This window comes from Cyrtonyx montezumae, unplaced genomic scaffold (genome assembly GCF_038088225.1).
Source record: "Cyrtonyx montezumae isolate F1298 unplaced genomic scaffold, pur_monq_1.0 scaffold_3, whole genome shotgun sequence".
Lineage (NCBI taxonomy): Eukaryota > Metazoa > Chordata > Aves > Galliformes > Odontophoridae > Cyrtonyx > Cyrtonyx montezumae.
In genome coordinates this window covers 146953428-146979265 of record NW_027072034.1, presented here as the reverse complement: position 1 = coordinate 146979265, position 25838 = coordinate 146953428, and the positions used below count along the sequence as shown (strand labels likewise).

At 40.2% G+C, this 25838-nt stretch overlaps 1 protein-coding gene across 1 annotated transcript; it reads right to left on the bottom strand.

Annotated features, from left to right (window-relative positions):
* Positions 1–3181: 3181 nt before the first annotated feature.
* On the bottom strand, positions 3182–14687 carry REDIC1 (regulator of DNA class I crossover intermediates 1). The gene is made up of 11 exons (XM_065740929.1): positions 14585–14687; positions 13948–14080; positions 13132–13198; positions 11399–11596; positions 9450–9556; positions 7024–7553; positions 6705–6777; positions 6017–6074; positions 5389–5455; positions 4229–4305; positions 3182–3781 (listed from the first exon to the last, which is right to left on the bottom strand). The coding sequence occupies exons 1-11, from the start codon at positions 14685–14687 to the stop codon at positions 3182–3184; spliced, it is 2013 nt and encodes a 670-aa protein (XP_065597001.1).
* Between the last annotated feature and the right edge of the window lie 11151 nt (positions 14688–25838).

The window sequence follows — 25838 nt, the reverse complement described above, 5'->3', positions numbered from 1 at the left end:
CATTTCATCTTTTCAGCAGTGTGATGACTGCTGCCAATGAGCCCCTGTTTCCAGCTCAGGAGCTCCAAAGATGTGCCCATTTGGAGGGAGTGTTGCTTCTTCGGAGGCCAAATCTCCCCGCAGAGCTCCTGCTTCGGGAGAATTACTCCACTCCAGGGAACGCGGTACATTTCTGCAGAGCAATGTATCGCCATGTCAGCCTCAGCTCTGGGTCCTGCAGCCGAGCCAACCCCTGAGCTCTGAGTGGGGCACTGCTGCCATTAATCACAGCCCTCTCACTGCAAGCTTGCACAACACAGCTGGCCTGGAAATGCTTTGTCCTCATACAGTGGCTCTCTTGCAGCCTCCCGCCTTCCCTTCACTGAAGTCTTCTGCACCAGCACTGAGCTCCCTATGGGCTGCTGTACTCTGGCTGCCCCGTCCTGTCCAGGTGTAGGGTGGGAACTGGCAGCAGTGTGGGACAGTAGGTGGGAGGGAGGTTGGTGTTTGGCTCATGAAGCCAAAACATGTTTCTCCTCACTGGACCTCAGTACCACTGCCTCAGAGGGGCAGCTGTGGTGTGGGTAGGTGGGACAGTCACCTGCAACCAGTCAGAAGCCATCAATAAGAGGGACGGCAGCATAAATGTCATTGGATTTGCTGGGGATAGATGAGGATTTGGATGCAGAGAGCCAATACTTCTTCCAGGAAACCGCATCCTTCCTTAATCAGCTCTCTGCTAAAACCCTTAAAAAGGCAATTCACAAACAGCTCCCACCTGAGCAATAATCACTTGTATGGAGTTAAGCTCCTCATTCCACACAATGATAATCCTTCACAAAAATGGAATGATTTGTATGCAGCTCACGGAGGCTGCTGGCACAATAACGCCCAACTCCAAGCTGCCCGAGGAGGGCAATGAGAATCCTGGTGCTGTTTGCACCCAGAGTTTGTTACTGCAGTAACAAATACCAGAGGATAAATAGCGGCAGCTGCTGAGGTGTCTGTTGATGCAGTCAGGATTGGAGCTTCAAGAAGCGTTTAGATGAGGTGCTAAGGGATTTGATTTAGTAGTTGGGTAGGGATAGTGATAGGAGGATGGTTGGACTAGATGATCTTGTAGGTCCTTCACAACCTTATGAACCTATAAACCTACGAACCTATGAGGTGGCCAGCAGACTCCTGTTAGACCACGCTCAGCTCTGCCCCAAAGTCACTAAAAGTCAGAGTGGGAAAGTAGGGCTCTGAGCACAAGGGGAGGGACGCTGCAGTGAGGAGGAGGCCTCGTTCGTTCCTAATGCAGTGATAGTCACATAAATCCTTCAAAATACTTCTCCAGTGGCTGAAAGGACCATGCTGCCCCATTTACACTGCCGCCAGCCCACAGACCTCTGCACAGACTGCTTTGTTCCTGCAGTTGGGTTGCAATCGCAGGTAAAATTGTAAGGTAACTGGATTTGGAAGGCTCTCATCTCACTTTGATTGACATACTCCAAGTGGTGAATTATCTTATGGAGAGATGTGAGCAGTTCTTGCAGGCAGCCAGGCTGTGTGCCCACCTCTGAGCTGCATCATTTCTGCCCTCACTGGGAAATGGTGCAATTCAGGCACTGGATCCCAGCGCTGCCACCGGGTGTGTGGAGGGAGTGTGCCTGTGTGAGGGCATCCACGGCACGGCTGCAGCGATGGGCAAGGGTCTGAAGGGCAAGGTGCTTGAGAAGGGCTGAGGTCCCTGTGCTTGCTGAGCCCAGAGCAGAGGAGCTGAGCTGAGTCCTGATGGCGGCTGCAGCTCTCCCAGGGAGCGGAGGGGCAGCGCTGAGCTCTGCTCTGTGTGACAGCGACAGGGCCCGAGGGAGCGGCACGGAGCTGTGTCAGGGGAGGGGGAATAGGGAAAGGGGTCAGGGAAAGGTTCTTCACGCCCCGAGCTGCCGGATTTCAAGGAGCACTTGGACCCACTTCCAGTCAGAGCAGTTGTATCTCAGCTAGTGCTGCATGGACAACATGATTTTGTTCCAAGTGAAGGGAAGCCCGCTGGCACTCCTGAGAGGCGCCGTTTTTAAACAGCACAGCCGTAACCCTGCCAGTGGTGAGCAGCTGATAAACCTCCTCCAGTTGTACATGCTGCAGAAAATAGAGCCACGGGTTTGGTGATGAGGACAAAGGGCGGCAAAGGGGCTCTTGTGACACGCGGCCCTGCAACCACACGGCAGTGCGTTATGAAATGTAGAACCACGAGGAGCTGAGCCCGTGCAAATAGGGGCAGTGAATCTGCTGACAGCAGCTCCAAGGGAACAAGCACAACACACCGACCTCGTACCGGCACGGCTCCGGCACTGCGTGACACAGCTTTGCACACGCGTGTGTGCAGAAGTGCGGGGACGTGAGTGGATGGTGGCAGCAGCACACTGAGCCGTCTTTGCTGGGAATCTTTAAAGGGGAGGAACATAACTCAGAGAGAGTATTATCAGCAGCGTTTATTTGTCATTATTTGCAGCCTCACACAAACACTGCAGCGAGGAGGAAATCATTTGGTGTTTTGAACCCGCAGGCAAAACGCGGAAACACATCAAATATTTGTTGGTGTGAACAGGCAGAGCATGGACCCATTGATCTGCTGCTGGATGCTGCAGCGTTTCTGCTGAGTTCTCTGTTTGCTTTTGGTGGGCTTTTTTGTTGCTGTTTTGGTTAGAAATGAACAACTTGGCTCTTTTATAATTACATTTTGTTTTAGGCGTGCTGCTGTGTGCTCTCTGGTTCGTTTCCATGCTTTCATTTTTATATTCAGTACCAGCGTTCACCAAACGCTGCTTTGCCTCTGAAAATGGGTGAGAATTTGACAACAGCTCTGAAGTGAGGTGCATCAAAAGTGCCTCGAGGGAGATGGAACCTTTCCACTACTTTCGGGAGGAGCAAAGTCACCTGCACCCCACAGAACCCTACAGGCAGGAAGCAAACCTAGTCCCTAAGGTTCGTGTTTAATAATCTGTTGTAAAATCAGGGCTGTGTTTTCACTCTGAGATCTACAGAAAGCCAGAGACGGCAGCTGACAGACTGAGATCCACAGTTAGAAACGATTTAAAAGCGAACAAACTACAAAAAGCCAGGTCAGAAAAGTCAAAGCACACCTGTTAAATGACGCCTACTGGGAACAGGACAACAGTTGGAAGCGTTCTTTCCGTTTCTTCCCGCGCCGTTGCAGCTGTCACTGCTTTTCTGTCTCCATCGCATCGATGTGGCTCAGAACGCCTAGCGTTGCTCTGTCAGCCCGAGCGAGATACTCGGCTTCAGAGGAGCACGGCTGCCCCGCGGAGCTGCCTGCGGGCTGCAGCGCCTCACGCTCGGGGGTTTTGTGCCCTCCAGCGGTGGTGGGAGGATACAGCCCCTCCAGGCTGAGGGCAGAGGGCAGGGAGCGCCCGCAGCTGCACACCCGCGCGGGGTCACACTGCGTGGCCGCATCCACTTTCCCTGCTTGTGGGCCAGAGCTCTCGGTCTGCACCCAAACATCGTACCTTGCGCTCTTCGTGACTTGCATGCTCTTCTGGGCTTGGTGTAACGAGCTGCCCTCACCTGGAGCAGCGTGCTCTTTCTTTTCCTCTCCGGTGTGTGAAATGGAGTGTTTCTGCTGAAGATGGCTGTCTCCTTCCACAGTCACAGTGCTGCCGGGCTGGGGAGGCACAGCTCCATTATGAGAGGCCCTGGGGGGCTCTGTGCTGGCAGAGGCTGAGATCAGGTTGGTGTTGTCTGTTTGGAGGCACCACTTGTCCACATATTTCTTCTTTCTGGCTATGTCTTCTTCTTCAGACTGTATGAGCAGAATTGTGTGAATGCAGCTGTTAAAACAGTTCAGTGACTATGTGCAAAGTTGATAATAAGCTCACAGCTAAATTATGAAATGAATTGAAAGCCCAGAATTTTCTGCTGGCCTTGTGTGCACCCTCTTTCTCCAGGGGGGCACTCCTGGCTGGAAAGAAGGTGGGTAAGGAGGATTTTTGCTCTCACGTAGGTTTTATATTCCTGTGTTTTGGCCTTTTTGTGTTCAGTAATGGCTGAGAATGTATAGAGTGTCAATTTTTCCTCCCTTCGTGTCAAGGAAGAGAACAGAAACTTGCTTAACATCTTCCCATAACATGACACGTTACTGTAATTCCACAAGGCTCATTGTTATCAAGAGACCAGACCACAGGTCTGTTAAATTAGGAAAATGTACACCTAATCATTTATTGCAAACCCACTCAGGGGCAGTACTCACCATGTCAGGGCTGGAGCTGAAGCAGCTTTCTGTCTGTCTTGGAGAGTAACTGGGAGACGGGCTGCTGAGCGGTGACTCTGCATCTGAAAAATGAGCTCCAGCAGAAGGGAAAGTCACTCACTAAATGTTTCCCAGACATCCAGCTCCCAATTACAGCATGTAAAACTGAGTATGGTCACTATTTCTGAAGCAGTGTATGGTAGCATTTAAAGAATGAAGTGTTAGCAAAGCCAACTTGGGTTATGGTAATACCCAATTCTCCTCATCTCAAGACAGAATATTGTGACAGAATGTGTGAGATGGGTGTCCCAAAGCTCCAACAATGCTGTCAGTCTGCACTAGCAACAGAGCTGTGCTGCCCAAGAGAGGTTCTGCAGAACAGAGGTAGGGAGAGAATGCAGCAAAATCCCTGCACGTATTGGCTGCCATACAAATCATATGGGCTTTAAGCCATGTTTTTCTCTTGGAGGCACCTGGGAGATCTGCTCTGAGATACAGCCGACCCATACAGCTACCAAGGGAGGAAAAAGGACATGGGATCTCTTTGCCAGCTCCCCTCCCTCTGTGCATGTGTAGGTCTGCATGGTATAGTCTGGTGAAAGAGAATAAAGGCTGGTGAGGATGAGACTAGTAAAATGTAACGCCAGATAATTTGTGATCATATTCATTCATATAAAAGAAATGGCCAGGTTCTGGTTTTTGTTTTTCCTCCAATAGAGGTCTGCAGGAATAGAAAGAAGATGGCTTAGTATTTACTTGGCACTGTTACATGATGCCAGTGTTCATAAACTTGAGTTGTGGTGTTCAGATGAACATACTCCTGACTTCACTGGTGAATTATTTATTTGGTTTTTTGTTTGTTTGTTTTTTTTTGTTTTTTGCAGCTACCTCTACTTTCAGAGCTGGCTCTGCAACTTAAGGACTCAAATGAAAAATATATGGATAATACTCACCAGAAATAAGTTAATCTGAATTTATCTCTTCAAGGGAAAGTGAATACTTAGTTACCTGGTAATGCTAGTGAATGAAAATAGGAGCACTCATAAAATGTAACATCCGAAAAAGATGAACGTACTTTTCCCTGGATTTAAAAGTAAGTTTCATTTTCATTAGTAGAGCAAAATCTGATTTGTGACTAATTGTACGTAAATGATACTAACCCTGCTTCATCTTGTGGAGGCTTGAACTCACTCCAAAGTTGTACTCTTTCTGCTGTGCTTTTGCAAACTTTCAAAAACAAGCATTAATAGTGAGCTGGATCAGCACCTCTGGTTAAGCGAGGAACATTCAGTTTCTCTCTTACATAAATGATAAATGCAGTTCACTGCAAGCCATGTTAAGGAATACAAAACCCCTGAGCAGTACTCTATGTACCTGCATGAATACCATGGGCAAAACAGATTTTATAATATACAAAAGATTTTATATACATACTGGCAGAAAACACTGTTACAATACTGAAGTGTCCTATGTGGAGATTCTGGACACTGCCTCAGAATCATGATGTGGGGTACAGAGTACCTTACATAATGCATTTCAGGCATCAGCTTGGATGTGAATCAAACTGTGTAAATTATGGACCTGAAAAGATTGTCATCTGAACCACTTCACTAGAAACTGTTCTTTCTGGACTTTTCATTTATAGCATTAAGGAAAAGAGAATTCCACAGAAGTTAATTCAGATAAAGTAACTTCAGTTTCTAACTCCTGTGGATAATTCTTTTCTACTCTAAATAAATGATGTAAACACTCTGGTAGTAGGTAATGCAAAAAATATTACATAATTACCTCTTCCAGTTGAAAAAGCTGGTTCTGCTTCCAGGCTGATTCCTTCACAGGCTCATCTCTACAGGAAGCAAACAGAGCTCTGTGGTAAGTGATTCCTCCTGTGCTTTTACTTGTTCTCTAAATGAAAATTACTACTTCTGTCTTTTTTTTTCACCAGTAATTGTGAAATGTTTTCCCCTACTGAAATATTGGAATTTATTTCTGAACCTGAGATTTAGCAACAAGGTATTTTTTGTTTGTTTGTAGAATGTAGTATGAGTTGACTGTAGATATGTGGGAAAAAACAAAACCATCTTAATGTAAAACATGGGGCACTCACATACACCATGTTTGGTGCAGGGAATACACTCATTTTCTCCGTAGGCAATGAAAGGGGACAGAGTCTTTCAGAGGTCAAATCAGTGCAGCAGCTTAACTGCAGGGACTCAAACTGTCCTATCAAATAATCTTTCTCTTTAGTTAGTACAAACAGGTGTACAACAGTGCAACAAATAGCTTAAGTTTATTCTAAGTTTAAGCATAAGTTTATTCACATTACTCACTATTATTTTCACTGGGATAACTTGGGTCTTCATCAACATTGTTTAGAATTTTTGCCTCCTCATCCTCTTAGACAAGATTTCTCCAATTCAGAAAGGTCTCCACAGCTATCACTAATTAATAGATTGACAATTCTTATTGCACTCACCTTTTATTTCTTGAATGGTGCTGCATGTTCTCCTTTAAATTAATCTGCTGATCATGATAATAAGCATATGCCTCTAAAATAAAAAATTAAACTTTGATTTAAAATTGCAACAGCATAAATATAATTTAAAAATAACTCCTTCTATCAACTTCTAAAAATGAAAATAATTGGATTTAACATTTGATCACTGCAGTCCAAAGATTGATAACATGTTTTGGGTCAGGGCAAACACACCTCTGTTTATAAAGCATACATAGTATGAGGTGACTGAAAGAAGAATGAAACACAGAATATATGTCCCTAACTTGTTGACACTCACCACTGGTTTCAGATGCTGAAGGTTTCTCTGTGTTTCCAGGTGATATTAAGCAGAGCTGTCCCTCGTGGCAGTCCTGAAGGTGGGTTTTATGAAGGCTGTTTTCCTCGTAGCTTGCAAATGGTGCATTGTTGCTTTTATATAAAACCTGTTCTGGAGCTGTGAAAATGCCTTTAAGGTGTCTGTCTACAGCATTTTTTCTTGCATTAACTGCAGGATGAGCCTCTCCAGTATTGTGTGTATAATTTCTGTTGGTCATTTGGTTTCTGTCATCGGGATCAATGAGAAACATGGGAGCAGTGTTTTGGTTAGCAAAAGGATTAAAATGCTTTGTGGAGGGTTTATTATAGATTGGTTGGCTCTCATCTCCAAACAGTGACAGAAAGGGAGAATCGCCTTCATCCTGGGGAGCTCTGAGGTCTGCGGTTTCTTCCATAGCACCAAACAATGGTTCTTTTACTCCCTGAGTGTTTTCTGATTCCTTACTGGCCGTTATCACTGGATTTTTCCTGGCAGAATTCATATAGTCCAGCCTTTGGAGGAAGGGGAGAAAAAACATATAACTTGCTCTGTACACAAATAAGCAAAATACAAACTGCTGACTCTACACATTATCAAACAGATACAAAATTTAGAAGACTTCACTGCTCAACACACTTGCTTCTGTTCTGAATTCATGTTATTTTCACAGAAAAAGTGTCCTGTATTTTATTTACACTTATAGTAAGGCTGATTTAAGCAGGGCTCCTTCATGACGTCTCCAAGCATATGAGACATGCAGCATATCACCTCCTCAAGTAGGGAACTGTGATTTATAAAACCAACCACAGCATGTCACTGCTGCTCCACTCCAACGACCAAAGAAGTCCACTCTGGATTAAAACTCAATAAATAAATAAATAAATAAAAATAAAAATAAAAGATGACAGCTTCTTTGATTTGTAAAAAGGAAACAAACAGTTCACTCGTGCACTGAAACCCACAGAGAGATCTGTACATTGTTTAACTCCTGGTCTCTTTAGCAAGGTGACTTCTTGTTGTAGTATTGTTCAATAACCCTTTTTAAGCACAGAATTTTTCTGACCAGTTAGACATTGTGTTTTGCCCATACTCTCCTCCCCCTCTTCTGGTAACAGTGCTTTTGAAGATGCCATCATGCTTATCATTAACACAAAAGCTATCACGCATTCGCTTACTTGGATCTTAATCTAACTTTTTTCCTGCTTCTTTCTAGGCTTGATCTCTTGACTGACCTTTCAGAAGATCTGAGCACAGAGCTAAGAGTTTTCTGAGACACAGAGAACTCAAAGCATGCCTTTTATTTTGAAATGAATAAGTTAAAACAGCAGTGCTATCAATGGAACTTGAAAATGGAAATGTAGTAAAGTAAAAACTTTCTGAAGAAAAACTCTGTAATTTCTTGACCAGAAAACATTTGGAATTGGAAAAAGATCCTAGAGAAATTAAAGGAGGAAGTTGTGCTCTCTGCTTATGTAAAACCTATGTGTCAGTTTTAAAAGACTAATCACACTGGAGAAACTTGGAAATCCATGAGAAGAGAGAATGTTCAGGTGGCTGAGTGGAAGTTCATACATTCATCTTTTATCATGTGATCAATGAGCTAATCAGTGCTTTGGCTCCCCAGGCAAATAAACTGCTGGCACATCAGGAAGTGCCAAGGAATAGATGACCCTTTAATGGCTCTACCCATCCATGTGTATAGATTCATGCAACTTTGAGCAGACTTACAGGATAAAAAGAAAAAAGGAAAATTAACCCTTTAATACCCTTAGATAGAAGGTAAGAATCCCTAGAAACAAACTACTCTGTACAGATTTGTCTGTTCTTAAACTCTCTGTGATTAAAGACTCTTAATCAACACATGCAAAGAGAAATCAATTAAAAGCTTCTGTCCGTTCTCTTATGTTCTGTCATAAAAGTATTTTTAAATCAATTATAAAATAATGATATATATATTTTTAAAAAGCTACAGCAAAATCACATATGAAATAGGAGAGTAAATACTCTTTTCCTGGAATTCTCAATGTAAATAATGCAAGTGAAGTTGCTCAAGTGATGTGGTATCAAGGTCATCACTTGTTACAATGAACAGAACTAAAGATAGCCCCAGCAGCTCCCTTTCTCTTGGCCATTCCCCTTGGTAAATCCATGCCTCTGGATGGATTGCAAACTACCATCCTGTCGACAACATCACAAAAACAGACCATGGTTCCAAAAGCCTAACCAAATCATGCTTTACTGCCTTCTAGCATATTTTAATAGCTTTGTTTGTTCTGACTTCCTATTTAATTTCAATTTCTATTTAAAAGCACTAAAATCAGTGAAAAATCATATGGAAATAAATTTCAGATGATTTTAGTATTTCTTTTGGTTATTCTCTGTTTCTCTAATGTACAATCTCCACCTACCTGTGCAATGGTTTAAGCAGCTCCTGAGGCTCTGTATCAGACTTCCTGAAAATACACTGGTTTGAGTGATCTGAAAGCCAAGGGTCTTGGTCAGAAATAGTTCCTGGCTGAGAGAAGAGTTGAAGTTAAAAAACTCTAAACCTACAGTTGTTGTGTTTTAACATTCAAAATCAGGTTTGCAAACAATGTGCACATTTTCTATCTTAGTATTTTTTTTTTATTTTTTTATTTTTTACTTAAGGTATTACCCCCCAAGTGAGTGTGTACAATTAATGCCTTTTTATATTAGCATGTCACTGCTACTATGTAAAACACCTTTTTAAATATTCCACACCCCCATAATATCAGCAAGCTGGATAGACTGTAGCAAGCTGGTGTGTCACTGAAGACTACAAAACTGTAGAATGCTGTTGTATGGAAGGGCTCTGAGAGGTCCTTAACCTAACCTGCACAAAGCAAGGCCAGCTTCAAGGCTAGGTTTCTTCAGGGCTGAAATGACCTATTTTGGTGCTTAGCTGCTTTTGTGACAACTTTTTCTACACGAGCAGAATTTCCAGTGTTTAAACTTGTGACTTTTACTACTTGTCATTACATTGGGCGTCTCTGTCCCATCTCTAACTGTTTAGGTTCTGGAAGACAGTGGTTAGTTCCCCTCATCCCCTTAAGGCCTTCTCTTTCCCATGCTATGCAAACTCTCTTCACTCAGTCCCTCCATGTTCATAGGGAGTTCCAATCCCCTTTGCATTTTTGTTGCCTTCCATTAGTCTTCCTCCAGTTTGTTGATCTCCCTCTTGGACTCTGGGGGCCACAAAGTAGGTACAGTATTTCAAATGTGTTCTCACACTTTTATTTTATTTATTTATTTTTTTTTTGAGGGGAATAATCACTCTCCTTTGAGTGTTGGATAAGCTCTTTCTAGTGCAGCCCTGCATTTAGCTGGCCTTTACTGCTACATGGGTGCACTGCTGACTCATGTATGACTCGTTATCCTCCAGCATTCTCAGGTCTTTCCTTGCAAAGCCTACTCAGTGAAATCCCCACCTGCACAAATACACAAGGTTATTTCTTTGAAGTGCAAGACATACGTTTCTGTGTTGAATGTTATGAGGTTCACGCTGGCCTTCAGATACACAGAATCCCTTTGAGTAGCAGCTCTGCTACTGTAATGACCACTCTGACAGTTGTTGGTTTCATTTATGAATCTGTCCTGATGCTGAGGCTGCATTCTGTCCTGTTGTCCAAATTGCAGGTGAAGATGTAGCAGACCTGTTACTAAACCCTGGGTGTTCCTGCCATTTGACCATTTGCCAATTAAACTTTAGCCCATGGACTTTCAGCAAAATGGTACAACTAGTTATTTTTTTTTATACCTAATTTGTCCACCACTCATAAGGTTCATATCTCCCCACTTCAGCTACTGGGATACCACAGTAAACCTTGTCAAAGGCCTTCCTAAAGTCACAGTAAATAATACCCACTGCTGTCCTTTATCCATAGGGCAAGCTGCTTCATCATAGAAGTCAATCAGGCTTGTCAGGCACAGCATAGCATAGCCATGCTAAACCTATGCTGGCTGTTCTCAAACACATTCTTGATCTTCATAGACCTCTAAACAGTGCCCAGGAGGTCTGGTTCTATAATCTTGTCCGGGAGAGAGATGAGGCTGATAAACTAGGACTTTCCTGGTTTTGGCATAACGTTTGAATATTTCTTGTCACAGAGAAGCTCTCCTCATCACTGTAGTCTTGCTGCAGACATCAGCAATACTGAAAGCTCAGTGAGCAAAGACTCAAATTAAGTATATTGCATGCTAGTAAAATAAATACATATGTATTCACGGAATATTCATTGCCACCGGACTAGAAGAAATTTTGCTTGTTAATAATTATCTTCAGCATAACCCTAATTCTCACCCTAAATGTAAGAAAATGACAAAATATTAATCAAACCTGTTTCTTTTGCTTATCTTCATAAGTCTGTTCCCAAGGGTTGTCCATTAGGTTCGCATTGAAACTTTCTTCTGAAAACTGTGTACAGTTAGAAGACCAAAAAATAGAAGGTGACAGTGGACAGGTGCTAAAAGTTGTTGCTGTGTTGTCTTCATGTTCCATCCGTTCAGCATAAGTTAGTTCTGTTACTTGTGTTAACTAGATAAGAGATAACAAAGAGATTTAATTTATCTAACATTGTTTTCATCTAAGCACAGTTGAAAAGGCTCCAACCTTTTGACATTTTTTACATCTCTTTTCAGATAGACCTCAAGAAAAAATGCTCATGTATTCTGATGTGATTTTTTCATTAAAAACAAGGTAATAAGAGTTTATGTTGGGCAAACACTTAAGTACTTACTGAAGTTTCAACTTGTATGCACACAAACGTTATCTCTGTGGGAAGATAGGTATAAATACATTCTTAGCTTTAGAGGTAATTTTAGGTAAATGATTTGTTGAATTGATTCTTTTGTAGTAAGATTAAAATTATTTTACTCTAGTTCGTAGAGAATTCCAGCGTGCATTGAGACCAACAATGACCTCTCAAGCATATCAGGAGAAATGGGAGAAATTGAAACTTGAATATGAAACTGAAATTCAACTCAATAGCTTTAAGAAATATGCAGAACTTAGACTTTATTTTTTCATTCATACATTAGATTAGTTTTCTGCGTGTACTGCAGTATCATATGTTAGGAAGAAATGATTTAAACCCGGTCATGCAAGTACAGTCCTGAGAGAAACTGAGCTGTCATTTTGAACCACTATTTCTGGCCATGCTAAACCTGAAGTATAGTTTCTGTATCTTCAAGCGACAGAGGAAATAGAGTCATAAGGGAAGTCTGACTTAATGTGATACCCAAAACAATAGTGGCAGCTCATGGTGATCTTGGCTGAAACAGATTAGTCAGTTGAACTTTTCACCACTACTGAGCAATTCTTCACTCAGAAGGAACTTCTAACTCTAGAAAACAAATCTTTCTTACTCTAACGAAATATGGTTTGGCAAGAACATACAGAGCAATATACAGTAAGCATTTTTTTGAGCATTTTTTTCCTCAGACTCCTATCTGATATGAGCAGCAGAAGTCAGTGGAGTGTCTGAGTAACCAAAACTCAAAATCTTCTAAATTTTTTGCTTGTTTTTTCTTTTTATTATTATTATTTTTTTACTTAACAATGGAATGTGTCATTAAAAAAAAAAAAGGAAAGGAAAGGAAAAAGAAAAATCCAAAATTTGATCTAGAAAATGCATCGTAACCTCAATAAGTGTACAAACTTCCCAAATGTAGCCACTGAGACTTGTACTTAAATTTCTCTTAGAGACTCACTTCTGTCTATGCTTCTTCCATCTCATCATTTATGAGGTGCATTGTTTTCATTTTACCTACTGCTGGTCTCAGTCTCCTTCCCATAATCTGTCCTTTGTGACTAGTTTAGAGCACAGATATTCCCAAATGTTTTGGAAAATGCCCAAAACAAGTTGAGCTTTTCATAGTATTTGTAAGAAATACCAGAAATTAAGTGTAAAACATGACTAGCAGTTAACAGATCAATGTAGTGTTAAAGAAGTAGCTTGAAATATGTTTCAATACTCATGAAATCTGGTCATTATGAGAAATCATTTAAAAGAACAGAACAGTCATTCCTCTATATTCTTAATTTGACATCACTGAGAACAATGAACTTACTTTATACTGGAACTTTTCTTTTTCTAAGAGATGCTGCCTTCTGCTGTCCAGTACTTGCTCTTGTAACCTTGTAAAATGAATAAAGACAGCTTCTGAAAATTAAGATCTATGAGATTAAAAACTTCCTACTTTCAAAATAATTTAACAATATTTTTCCAGATGTTTTAAAAAACCTTGATTTGTATGCAATTTTGAGCAGCCACTCTGTAAATCAGTCACTTAAGCATGCCTGAAATTGGATGGCAAAACAGTGTAAGTGGAAAATGCTGTTTGAATAGTCTGCTCCGTGAGATGAACTTAGTGTATGAACAACATGACATGAGTGAAGTAATACATTCACATATTTAAAGCTCTGAGTTTTGTGTGCAGTTTTGAGTTTAGAGTATGTTTCTTTATTCTGATGATAAAAGCATCCCTGGAATGTCAAAAGTGGTTGTGAAAGTTCTGTGTCTTAGCAATGTATATTTATGGATACTTAATACCCCAGATAAATATTTCCCAGTCTTTTCCAGGCAAGATACTTATGAGCATAGAGGTAGAAGGGATCCACTGATCAAAAGATCAAGAGATCAGCCAGTTTCAGGTTAGTCTTTCCATGCTCCTGTGCTACTTTATCAACTTAGACCCCTTCTCCCAGTTATCCTGTTGCCACCAAAATGACACACTTCCATCCATGTTTATAAACAAACACGAAGTAGATCTGTACTGCAGTGGTAACTCCTTTTAGCATTTTTAGAAATCAAATGAAAACACATTGTAAAACATCTTTTATAGAACTATAATATAGCTTAACTACTGCCTGTTTTAAGCAAGTACCTGTTCTTGATGTGATCTAAGTGCGCTGTAAATTGGTTCCTTAGTGGTGACCTGGGAAGCTCTAGGTTGTTCCTTCTAAAAGGTGCTTTTATATCTTCAGTTATTTCAACGTGGACTGGCTTTTTCAGGTTGCCTGTGATGAAAGCATTTGGAAGGTGAGCTCCCTAATTTTACATTATAGTACCAAAGACTGTTTCAGGTTTCTCAATGCATTGATCCACTCACAAATTCTGTTTTCTTTTGTTTGTTACCAGTAATGTAAGAGCTCTATTCTAAAACTGTGGGGCAACTGCACAAGAAGAAAGAAAATTACTGTAAGTAGAATACAAATGGTCCAATTTAATGGCAAAAGGAAAAAGAGGATAAAGGGTAAAATTAATAAATAGAATGAGAAAAGATCATAAGTGTGCAAGGCTATGGAGCTGAAATAGGTTGTCTGACTTCTCCATATGTCCTGACGTTTTATTCAGTCATTATTTACATATTTATATGCTATTTTTTTTCTTTTTAATAAATAAATATTTAAGCATTAAGTTATAACACAATGGAAAAAGAAGAACCGAAATAGTAGCAGTAGAAGTAAAAGATAACTGATTCTGTTAACAGTGAGGTCAAAACACTGTTGCCATAAACTCACCAGTGTTGTCTTTTTTAGTCGATATCTGGTTAACAACATAAAGATTGAGGAGATCTAAGCTGACTGCTGAACTTTTAGGAGATGATACTCCCAGAAGCTTCATCTTTGCTTTAAGCTTTTTCTTTTCAAAGAACTCCTATTTTTTTTTAGAGAGAGATGAGAAGAGAGAGTAAGTTTTTGACAGAAGCTTCATACCACTTCAGTGGAATATATAAATATTTTGATGCAATTCCTATAAATAAAAACATTTTTACACTTTTCCAAATTTACACATTCTGTCTATTATTACTGAATTTACTTTTATTATTTTGAAAAATAATTCTAGTAAATTTGGTCATATTTAGGGAGACCCCACTGCAGCCTTCCAGAACTTAAACGAAGCTTATGATCGGGAGGGAGACTAACCTTCATGACCTGACAATGATAAGACAAGAGGGAATCGTTTTAAACTAAAATAGGGGAAATTTAGATAGATATTACAAGGAATTTTTTCCTTTTGAAGTGGTGAGGCACTCATACTGGCTGCTCAGAGATGTTGTGGATGCCTCATCCTTGGAGGTGTTCAAACTTGGGTTGGATGGGGCCCTGGGCCTCGATGGAGCCTTAATCTGGTGAGTGACAACCCTGTCCACAACAGGGGGTTGGAATTGGATGGACTTTAAAGTCCATTCCAACCCAAACCATTCTATGTTTCTACAATTCTGTGATAATCAAAACAGATCATTGTTCTCCTGATGCCAAAACCTTAGTCCTCATATACATGCATCTCAACTTCTGTATATGATAATTAAAAGCATTTTTCATAGAAAAAGATATCAAAATCCTGCAAAGAAAAAAGTCTTTAAAAAAATTTAAACCTGTGCTTTTTCTTTTGGTAGGCAAATCAGTCAGCAAGATTATATTGTCATGGCCATCTAAATGGACACAGTGAGTGTACTGTTCTTCCAACTTCTCTTCCTGGATGCAATAAATAGAGCCTTGTGACCAATAAAAAAAGAGAGTGGCAAAAGGGGTAGAAGAAAAACCTCTATGACTGGGACTCTGGAAATGCTGTATGTTGCAAGGAACAAAAAGAAATACGAGTACCATTCTAAATATATCTGGCAGATAATTCTGCATAACCCTAGAATACTATTAGTAGCCATTTAGGAAACAAAATCTCCACTTTGTAGGAGTATTAATAATCACTTCAAAAATTATTAGTAGCAAGCTTGACAAAAGAATAAATTAACAGTATGTTTTACTTTAATCAGAAAAAGGATATTGAAAACTGAAGGTCCTAAAGCAAAAAATGACAGGATTTCTTCTAAACTTTTTCTTCTGGCATTCTGAATTACATGACAAGGGATTTATCTTGTAGATTAAAGGTGATTAATATACCCAAAATGTTTATTGGTGACTGTTTTCCACTATAATGTATTGTATTACCATCTTTAACTTTCTAGGGGGTTAGCATCTAGAAATTTGCAATCTGTATAGAAAGAAACAGTATAAAATTCATATTGTTTTGGAGTCCTCTTCCCTAAAATGTATCCATCTTCCTTCCCTGTCCCAGTTATTTTCTTCCCATCACCTCTAAATCACTGACTGATCATTAACTGCGTAATACTAATTACAAGCTTACTAATTTAGTATGAAACAGCACTATGTTTAGTAGTTTAGTACTAAGTTATTCAGATCCTTTCCTGTTTTCTCTCCTTCACTGAAGCAAACAACATAGTTGTAAATGATGCTGCTTAGACCAATGAATCCCCAGGAAAACTGGTGTTTTGAATAGTTACAGTGCTCCAAGAGACAGGAAAAGTGATGGGGCAATGAGCTGCTGGCTGCACCCACACTCTTAGTCAAGATTCATTTCAAAGATTGACTCCATCCTGTCAGTCTTTCTTTCCTCCTCCCATACACACCAATCCATCTGCCCTGGGCATTAGATGTTACTAGATTTGACAGTGAGGTTTCCCTGTAATGTTTTCTTTTTCTCTAAGCTGACAAGGAGAAAACTGACTTCTCCCTCTAGAGTTATACCTGTTTGGTTGTTTTAAAACTGTTTTGTTTTGTTTATTTTATTTTATTTTATTTTATTTTATTTTATTTTATTTTATTTTATTTTATTTTATTTTATTTTATTTTATTTCATTTCATTTTATTTCATTTCATTTCATTTCATTTCATTTTATTATTTTATTTTATTTTATTTTATTTTATTTTATTTTATTTTATTTTATTTTATTTTATTTTATTTTATTTTATTTTATTTTATTTTATTTTATTTTATTTTATTTTATTTCCCTTCTCTGTTTGAATTGTCTTCTGCTATGCCAGGAATTTGAAACTATTCCTTCTCTTTCAGAATCAAAGTACAAGTGAGCTGGCCTACTGTAGTGAGTGCCAGAATAAAGTACTTAAATGAACCTAATATTCCTTTATGTAGCCCAGAAAAACAGAGCTATGTGTAAGTAAGGGTGTTAAGTTAGCTGACCATGAGGTCGTCACTGTGCAGCTTCAAGCAATCTTGTGTGTCAGCATATGCAAGCAAAATGTAGTACCAAAATACTTCAGTAAAACTTAAATTGAATGCATCCACGTGTTCATCCATGCCTTCTCCTCCTCCTCCTCTTGCTGCTGGAATTCAGTGTAGTAAACCTAGAAGAAGACTTCTGTTCTAAAAGTTAAGTACAGTCAGGCAAACACATTATGAGTGTTATGTTGCAGTTTTGTGCCTTGCTCCAATTGCTTTGAAAGATTTTACACAGTGAATCAACAGAATCATTTGCATAACATAAAATCCATGGTGGCTAGAACTCTTTACCTTTTGCTTTCTCTTTTCCTGTTTTAGTATGACTCTGCTCCTGAAAGATGCAAATAATTATTATTTTAATTATAAAGGTGTAATCTTGAGTCATGGCCTGAGTTTCACGTAAATGAGAATTCTGGAAGCCAATTTTTCTGTTCAGCTATAATGGGTCAAGCCTTGAGATGGTAAAGTCAACATAAATCCACTGAAATTACTTTGTTCCTGGTTTGCTTAGGTAAGGCTATGATCCCATTCTATCCCAGGGATATAAAATATATTGAACATTCAGAAGGAAAAGCTTTTAGGTATGTAACTTGTAATGAAACAATTCATCAATTCTTAACTTCTTAAAACATCATAAGAAATCTTTGTCAAAATTTACTCTAATTTTCTATGTCATGCTGCAACACAGTTGTAAAATCGCACTGACAAAGAAAGCAAAAAAGCAAAGAAGAAAAGAAAGAAAAAATATAGGAGAGATTAAAGAGATTGTCAGTACAAATTTTATTGAGCTGTTGTTGTCTGTGCTATATAGGAAACAGCTATACCTTAAACTTCATACATTACTAGTTAAACATAGTTGTAAATCAATTAATTGGTTGCAGGACACCATGCTAAAAATTGTAGTTCTGGGTCACTATGGCGAACACATTGAATATGGGTGCAGTGTTTGGGTCAAGTAAGAGTTGCACATTTATTTAAGAGTAAGAAATATAGATCCTTGAAATTACTTTTTTTTCTCTCTCTATATCTGGTATATATATATGGTATATATACCATCTCCAACTTTATAGCACTCATAGAATGGAATATATTGAGTTGGAATGTTTCTGAACATATGCATATAAATACATACAAAAGATATATATGTAATAAAAAACATATAAATATGTAAAATATAAAATTAACACTTTAAGTTTGTAGAAGTGTCAGTAAGGGATAGTTTTTCTGACCTCTAAAATGCAACCGCTCGAATTCTGGCAGATGGTTATGGACAGCAGAAAGCAGCATGGTGATTTGCCATTTGATAAGTGAGCACAATACTCCAACATACTGCTTTCTCTTTCAGATGGAACAGTTCTATAGACATGAATTTAGGACAAAATTATCTCAAACTGAAGCTGTCTCTTTCCCTGTTTCACACAGACAGCTTTAGTGCTGGCTCTGTGTTTAGCAAAGCTTCTTTCAAATGCTGACAGAAACAGTGGGGTTTAATATTCTGACAGGCAAGAGGTGCAAGACCCAAAGAAACTGTATATTATACTGTTGGGTTTTTTTAACACTATCACTCTACTGGGGATTATTTTAATATTTCAGAGAGTATTAAATATGCCCGATCTGTGAGGGGACACTGGGGCTGTCACACGCCATGGCCCTGCAGGTCTCTGAGGGGACAGCAGGCCATGCTGTGGCCCTGCAGGTCTGAGGGGACAGCAGGCCTGAAACAGCCATTTCTGGTGGTCCTGAAGAGTTTCACTCACCGGCTGCCGCCCACCCAGTTCATTTTCTGGGCTGAGAAAGCGGTGAGGGCTGTCCCGGGCAGTGCTGGGAGGGGGAGAGCTGGAGGTGGCCACAAGGACGGTGTGCCACCCCCTGAGTGTGCAGCTACAGGCTGGGCCCTGTGCGGGGCTGCTCCTAACCGGCAGCACCAGGGCGGCTGATCTCCATGCTCCCAATGCTGGCAGAGAAGATGGGCAGATAGTGTGACACAGAGAGAGCAGGTGGACAAGGACAGCAAAGGGCTGATGGCCTGGCCGCTGCCACCCTTCTTCTGTCACTGCTGTTCCCTTTGAGTCTGCTGACAGAAACCATTTCCCCTTTCTGAAGGAATCTGCTGTCCTGTGTGCATTGGATGACGTTCAGTCTGGCAGGCCCAGCCTGCAGAGCCACTGCAGCAGCTGGCACAGTTTGTAGGGCAAGAGATGAGCACTGCCCTTCCCCAGGCATGTTGAGGAATCAGTGAGCATTTGTTGCTAGCAGGCACTCTCATTCTTGGAGCTGCCTGACGAGATTTTGAGGGTAAATAATGGAAAACCCTCAGAAAAAGTGGGAAGGTCCAAGAGCTGAATGGGGAACAGCACAGCTCCCCTTGCTCTTGTCCCTGCAACTCACTGCCACTTACAAAACCACCAGTACAAGTTTATATATATCTCCTATGGTGTTCCTATACTGAATTATCTTAACTTTTCAAGGTACTAGTGTTGGATAGCTGTTGGTACAACAACGAGCAGAGTGCTCAGAAGAGATGTTAGAAGACCAATATTAAAAATTACCCAAGTATTTTCTTTAATTTTTATAGTGTGTTTATGGAATCCATATTGAGAAGATTGCACAAGTGTAAATGTCTGCTTCTTTAAAATATAACCAGTTAAACTGAACAAACGTTTTGGACAGAATGTGTTATCGTTGTGACAGCTCAGATATTTCTGATTAATAAACCTAATTGCTTATTGTAGCTGCACTAGACTAAAAATATATGCATTTTACATGACAGATTTTCAAGTGTTTGTTTATGTGCAACTCTTCAGCAGTTATGAGAGATCATACAGAAAGATTGAACTCCTTTGATTAGTTTCTATTTTGTTTGTATTTCCACCCTGTGTAAATGTTTAACATGTTAATACTGTGTCTAAAATGTAGTTTCAGACACAATATAATCAACCCCTTTTCCTTTTCCTTTTTTTTTTTTTCTTAACATAGTATAGGTTTTACTGTTTAACTCTTACACTACTACATCATTATCTGGATTTAAACTACACTTTTCTTTCTGCTTGATTTATTGAATCCAGTAGGTAACAGCACCTTATAGAATCAAGGAAAAGTGATGTGGTAACTTTATTATTATTGTAAGAAATCTTCCCCTCCTTGAATTCTTCTCTCCAGGTAAAGCTAAAGCACCCTTTCAAACAGTCATAAAATATAACAATATTTCATCACTGAAAGCAAAGTAAACACTGAAACAAGAACTGAGAATCTAAACATTGCACCTTGACTGTCAATATTTGAACACTCCAAATGAGTTGATTGTGTTTTGTAGTGATGCCATACTTTCAAATAACTGCAGGACATCATTCATGTTTAAAAGCTCCTGATAGTGAGCTTCATGGAACTTAACTACTTCTCCAGGAAGTGAAATAAATAGAGAATTCTTCATAAATAAAGAAATAAATAGAGAACTCTTCAGTATAATTAAATCTGACTTGGTTTAGAGAGTATTTGTTATGGAGGATCTTCAGCACAGCTTTCCACCGATTACTAAAATAAAGCAGCTAAGGTCCTACAGCACTGAGGTTTCACGTCTGACATGCTTCTTTATTACTAGCTCAGCTCTAGATACAAGCAACACTGCAAAGCTGTCCAAAGCAGTGTAATGCAAGTGATGGAAGACCAGGTCTCTCCAGGAGGGCTGGTGTAGAAATACTGATCACACACATTTTGCTTTGAGTAAATCCTCTCTGAACTCCCATATAATCAAGTATGATTTAGTGGATGGATGACTCAAAAGCACATGTTAGGCTCCTACACTGTGTCCCAGCACCCAGAGAGGAAGCAGCTAACTGAAACGAAACTGCAGGAAGTGAAAGTGTGTTTTGCTGTCTACAGCGTTACTGCATCCTGAAGATCTGAATACCCTTCATTCCTTGAGCAGGACAGACTTTGCTCTGAGCAAACTGGCGATGCTTATGCAAAATCTGGAAAAAGTGAAAGAGAAAGAAAATGTCTTTCTAGACCATTTCTGAGAACTAACTGCAAATGGCTCTCATGTTTCTTTATGAATCTTCCATTGTAACCTTACTTCTCAGCAAACAACTTAGTTTAATGCAGATAATAACGAAGAAATTACAAAAAGTGAAGGTGTAGTTAAGAAAAACCAACAGCCCTGAAATTCTCACAGTTAATTCTAAGCGTTTAAATGTTTTACAATATTACCTTTTATTATTTGGTGTGTATTATTTGCATACTTCTTTGACTTTTCCCCCAGATGTTTGGTCTTGATATTTAGTATAATGTAACAACTGTAGATATCTATATAAAAAATGCAGAGTACCCAAAATGCTTTTGAGTTCTCTGTCCAGGGTGGGAATTTCTGGTACTTTTAAATACAATATACACTCACTTACTTGCCTAAACACTGACCTAATTATTTAACACTATGAATTCATTACTGAGAAAAATAATAAAATAAAATAAAATAAAATAAAATAAAATAAAATAAAATAAAATAAAATAAAATAAAATAAAATAAAATAAAATAAAATAAAATAAAATAAAATAAAATAAAATAAAATGCCTGTTTCACGTTAAAACTTTTGCTTGGAAAACCCAGTGTTTCTCTATAAACTTAGTTTATAGAGTTGCAAACTCCTCTACTTAATTCTCTCCTTGAGAAACAAGATGATTCAGAAATGCAGTAATACTATCCCTATGAATTCAGTTGTTTTTTTTTGCCCTAAAACATGTTGCCCTTTTTATTAAAATAAAAAAATAGGTTTTAAAAACAAAGTTTTCCCTTCAAAAATAGTTTATCTTCAAAGACAGAATTCTCTTTCAATTTATTTCACTAAAAGTCCTTTCCCCCATTCATCTTTAAAGGGCAGCTGGCCTTTCTGATTTCTCTAAGGGAATTAGTTCAAAGAAATCTAGATATTTCAGAAAGCTCAATTTTTCTTACAATTTGACCACAAAATACTAACCTTCAGCCAATCATCTAAAGAGAAACACAGTGGGTGTCTTTATGTTAATATACAAGGTTTCAGCATTACGTCAGAAAAAAAATGACAGTAAACTACAACATGAGATGAGTAGCATTCATTTGATATTTGGGAAATCTATAAAGGAATGAAATACACACTTGTAGAACAAGTAGAAAGAATAAAAATCAACCTCAGTTTAAATAAAACGTGTATCGAATGTATGGAAGTATCAATGACTACTCCAATATACAACAGAAGACCATTTTTTCCCCTGCTATGTTGAAATAGCATGATGGGAGACTACCTCTTCTGGTTGTCTCTCTTGATGTACACTCCTTGCTGAACTTCATTACAATAGGTTTGAAGGAGCTAGGAGTGAGCATTGATGGAAACAGACTATGCTTTAGCCTAAAGATTAGAATGCAGAAAAACCAAGTATGTAGGAAACCATCCATCTCAGAGACGTATATAATCTACACAGATTGAAATTCAAAGCCCAGCTGAGAAGAACATGGGATTGTATCTACCTGGAAGACCATTTGCCAGGACAGTACCCCTGGCAACAGTATATTGACAGGCTGTTATTCCTATATGATATTAGTCAGAGAATTATTTTTCACAGAGTGAGCCCTCAGGATGAAATGCAGTCCTTGGCCTGAGGCACAGCAATGCACAAGACGTGGTTCAAAGCTTCAGAGGGGACTCCTTTCTTCATGAAAAGTGATAAAAAAAGGAACAACAGAGGCCAAAGAACCCTCTGTAGCTGTGCTAGACTCCAGTAAGGGAAGGACCTGAAGCTTACTAAAAAGAAATTAGGAGAGGCTGCTAGAAGAACTAAACTCATACGTGTGGTTAGGAGAAAGGTGAAGGATAGCAAACTTGAAGCAAAGAGGCAACCCAAACCACCGCAAAAACCTATACCACATTCAAAAGAAGATAACAAAAGGAACATTAACTTTGATAAACACAAAAATATAACAAGGCAGGCCAAACAGAGTTGGGAAACAACGGAACACAGGAACCAAACTATGAAATAATGAATCCTACACATCAACCAAGAGCAAAATCCTGTCAGAAATCTATAATATAAGCCACTGTGTAGAGCCAGCATATGGCTTCCGTTTTTGGATGTGATGCCTTATAAACAGGTAGTAAAGAGTCATTGCTATAGTCTTGATTTAGGTTTTAAGGAAAATCTGAAAGTTTTAAGAAAGATGTTGTGAAAAAAAAGGGAAAGTCTTGCCATTGGCAAAAAGGAGAGGATGGAGAATATATTTAGTTCTTGTATTCATCTGTTCAAGGCGGGTGCAGATATGGGACAGAGGCTGACAAAACTCAAGAGTGGCATGGAGAGAAGGAGCTCTGTCGTTGAATGGCTTTTTCAGAACAGGCTTTGATGGTCACAAAGTGGAACTTGTGGCAGCCAGAGACCAAACAAGCAGAGACCAACCCTCTTCATACATGGGAAGCAGATCTGAGGAACTCACGTCAAAGGATGTTATTATTTATGTCAGAGTTTATATGAGTTCAAGAGACTTGAAAACCTCTTGTAAGAGTGGGATATTTCTTAGAAAAAAACTCAGTGTCTCGTGAAATTCTCACAGCTGAAAATGGCCAGAGACTGGGAAAGTATGAAGCTGAACAGGGGAGGCAGCACCATGTATAACTGGAACTCTTCCTCGGGCATCTACATAGAGCTGTCATTCCAGAGAGAATACGGTGCTACATGGAGCACTGGTCTGAACCAGCTTGCTTGTTGTTAATATTTAGAAGTCTCCCAAATGAAAGTTAATTAATAGATTAGCTTTTGTTGTCATACCCACCATCTGCAATCCCTTCAGATTAATTCTTGAGGCATGATGGAAGGCCAGCAGCAAATGTAGTATTCGGGAGCAGTGCCAATATAACCATTGCTAATGGATACCAGTTCCATGATTTTACCACTTAGACCTGTACGTAGCATACAACTCATGATTACAATGCATCCAAGCAAAGATCTAATGCAGAAATGTTAGCTTTTCTTTTTCTCTGAAGATTTGAGAAGATAAACCTTTAGAAATGTAAAAAAAAAAACAACAACATATTTGAGACTTTGAAGGCATCAAATAGACACATCCTTCTCATAACTGTACTCTGCAATTGCTTGTTTCAGCTGAGTTATCATGATGGAATGAGAAATCAATTTAACGATAGCAATGCATCTAAAAAATCCAGATATTAAGGTTTATAAATACTAGAGCCTAAGCATAACAAGTGTCATTTTTCATTTGATATCATTAGTCAGCAGCTCGCTGTGAATGGGGCAGCTCACTGTGACTGAGCCCTTTCCTTGTCTATCTCCCTGAGTCCAGTTTGCACTACTTTTAGAGCCATATTCTGCCTAGAATCAAGCCACTCTCATAAATTAGAACTGTCTGTGATCGGTCTTCTGTGGATTATACTGTCACCCAGACTACTCAGATCCCTTATGGAGATTGAAAACAATGGTAATACATTGCTTCTGTTGACTGAAGCACTGCACTACCTAAACCTTCCTGCAGGCCTGACTGTGGGCGTACACCCACACTTGCACTCTGCTACCAAGCCATCAAAAGGTCGGCTGCAGTGAAAGGTCAGCAGACATGCAGAACCAAAAGAGAGCTGTGAACCCTTGCCTTAGTATGAAAATGCTGGAGTAATGAAATATTGCAAATAACTGTGGTTTGGCAAGAGAGCTCCGTGAGCACGCTGTCATATTCAGAAGCCAGAATGCAAAGTTCTTAGCTGCAGATCCGAATTAAAGAGTAACAGTAACCCTCAGCCACATATCTCGTCGGTGTCCTGAGCAACCTTCTCATTTTACTGACAAAGTGATGAGCAGCGAAACCAGGCCTGTTTAGAAGCTGAAACTTAGTGGTACTAGTCTGCTTTGGAGTTTGACATTCTCCTACTTTTGAGCTGTGCATAGGAGAAGAAAAAAAAAAAAAAAAAAAAAAAAAAGAAGAAGAGAGAAAACAGTTACAGGGACCTTGATCCAGATCTCTGTCCTGTCCTCAGAGGCTGAAATACCAGGAAGACCCAGGGTTACTCCCCATCTCTACGTGACTTTCCGGTGCACTAGGGAAAAAAAATCAGAGCAACCTCCGAGGAGGAAGCAAGCAATGGGTGCTGCTTGGCCACGACTTGCTGATCTCAGCCCGAGGGCTTTTTGGATGGCACCTGGAGCTGATGCGCTGCCTGATTTTCACAAGCTCTCTCAACCTGCCTGCTCACCCCGAAGCTTGCCCTTCCTTGCTAACCGTTACCCCTGCACTCTCCCCGGGGACTCGTTCGTAACGCTGCCGTGACTTTGTTCTCCCGGGTGCGCGCAGGGTCACAGTCCCATTTCCAGGGTAGGGCTGCGCTGCCCTGAACTCCCACAGCACGTTTCCAGATCCGCTCGTCCTCATGCACCGCAAACAAACGTTTTGTGACAGGGCAACGCATAACACCAACACACCCCCCGCAGCCCCGAGGCCGCCGGGCAGCGCTTCCGACCGGAGTCCCTCCTCCGGCAGGGAGTGGCGCGGGGCCGGCGGAAGGGCCGAGCGGCCGCGGGCTGCGGCGCCGGGGACACAGCTCCGAAGAGCCGCGAGAGACGGCCCGGCCGCGACCTCTCCGGGTCCGAGCCCGCTGCTGACGAGCGGTGCGGAGCGGCCGGGTCAGCGGAGGTGCCGCCCCGCGCGGCGCAGCCAATGGCGTGCTGCGGGGCGGGCTGCGCGGCGCCGGGCTGCGTTGTGCAACGCGC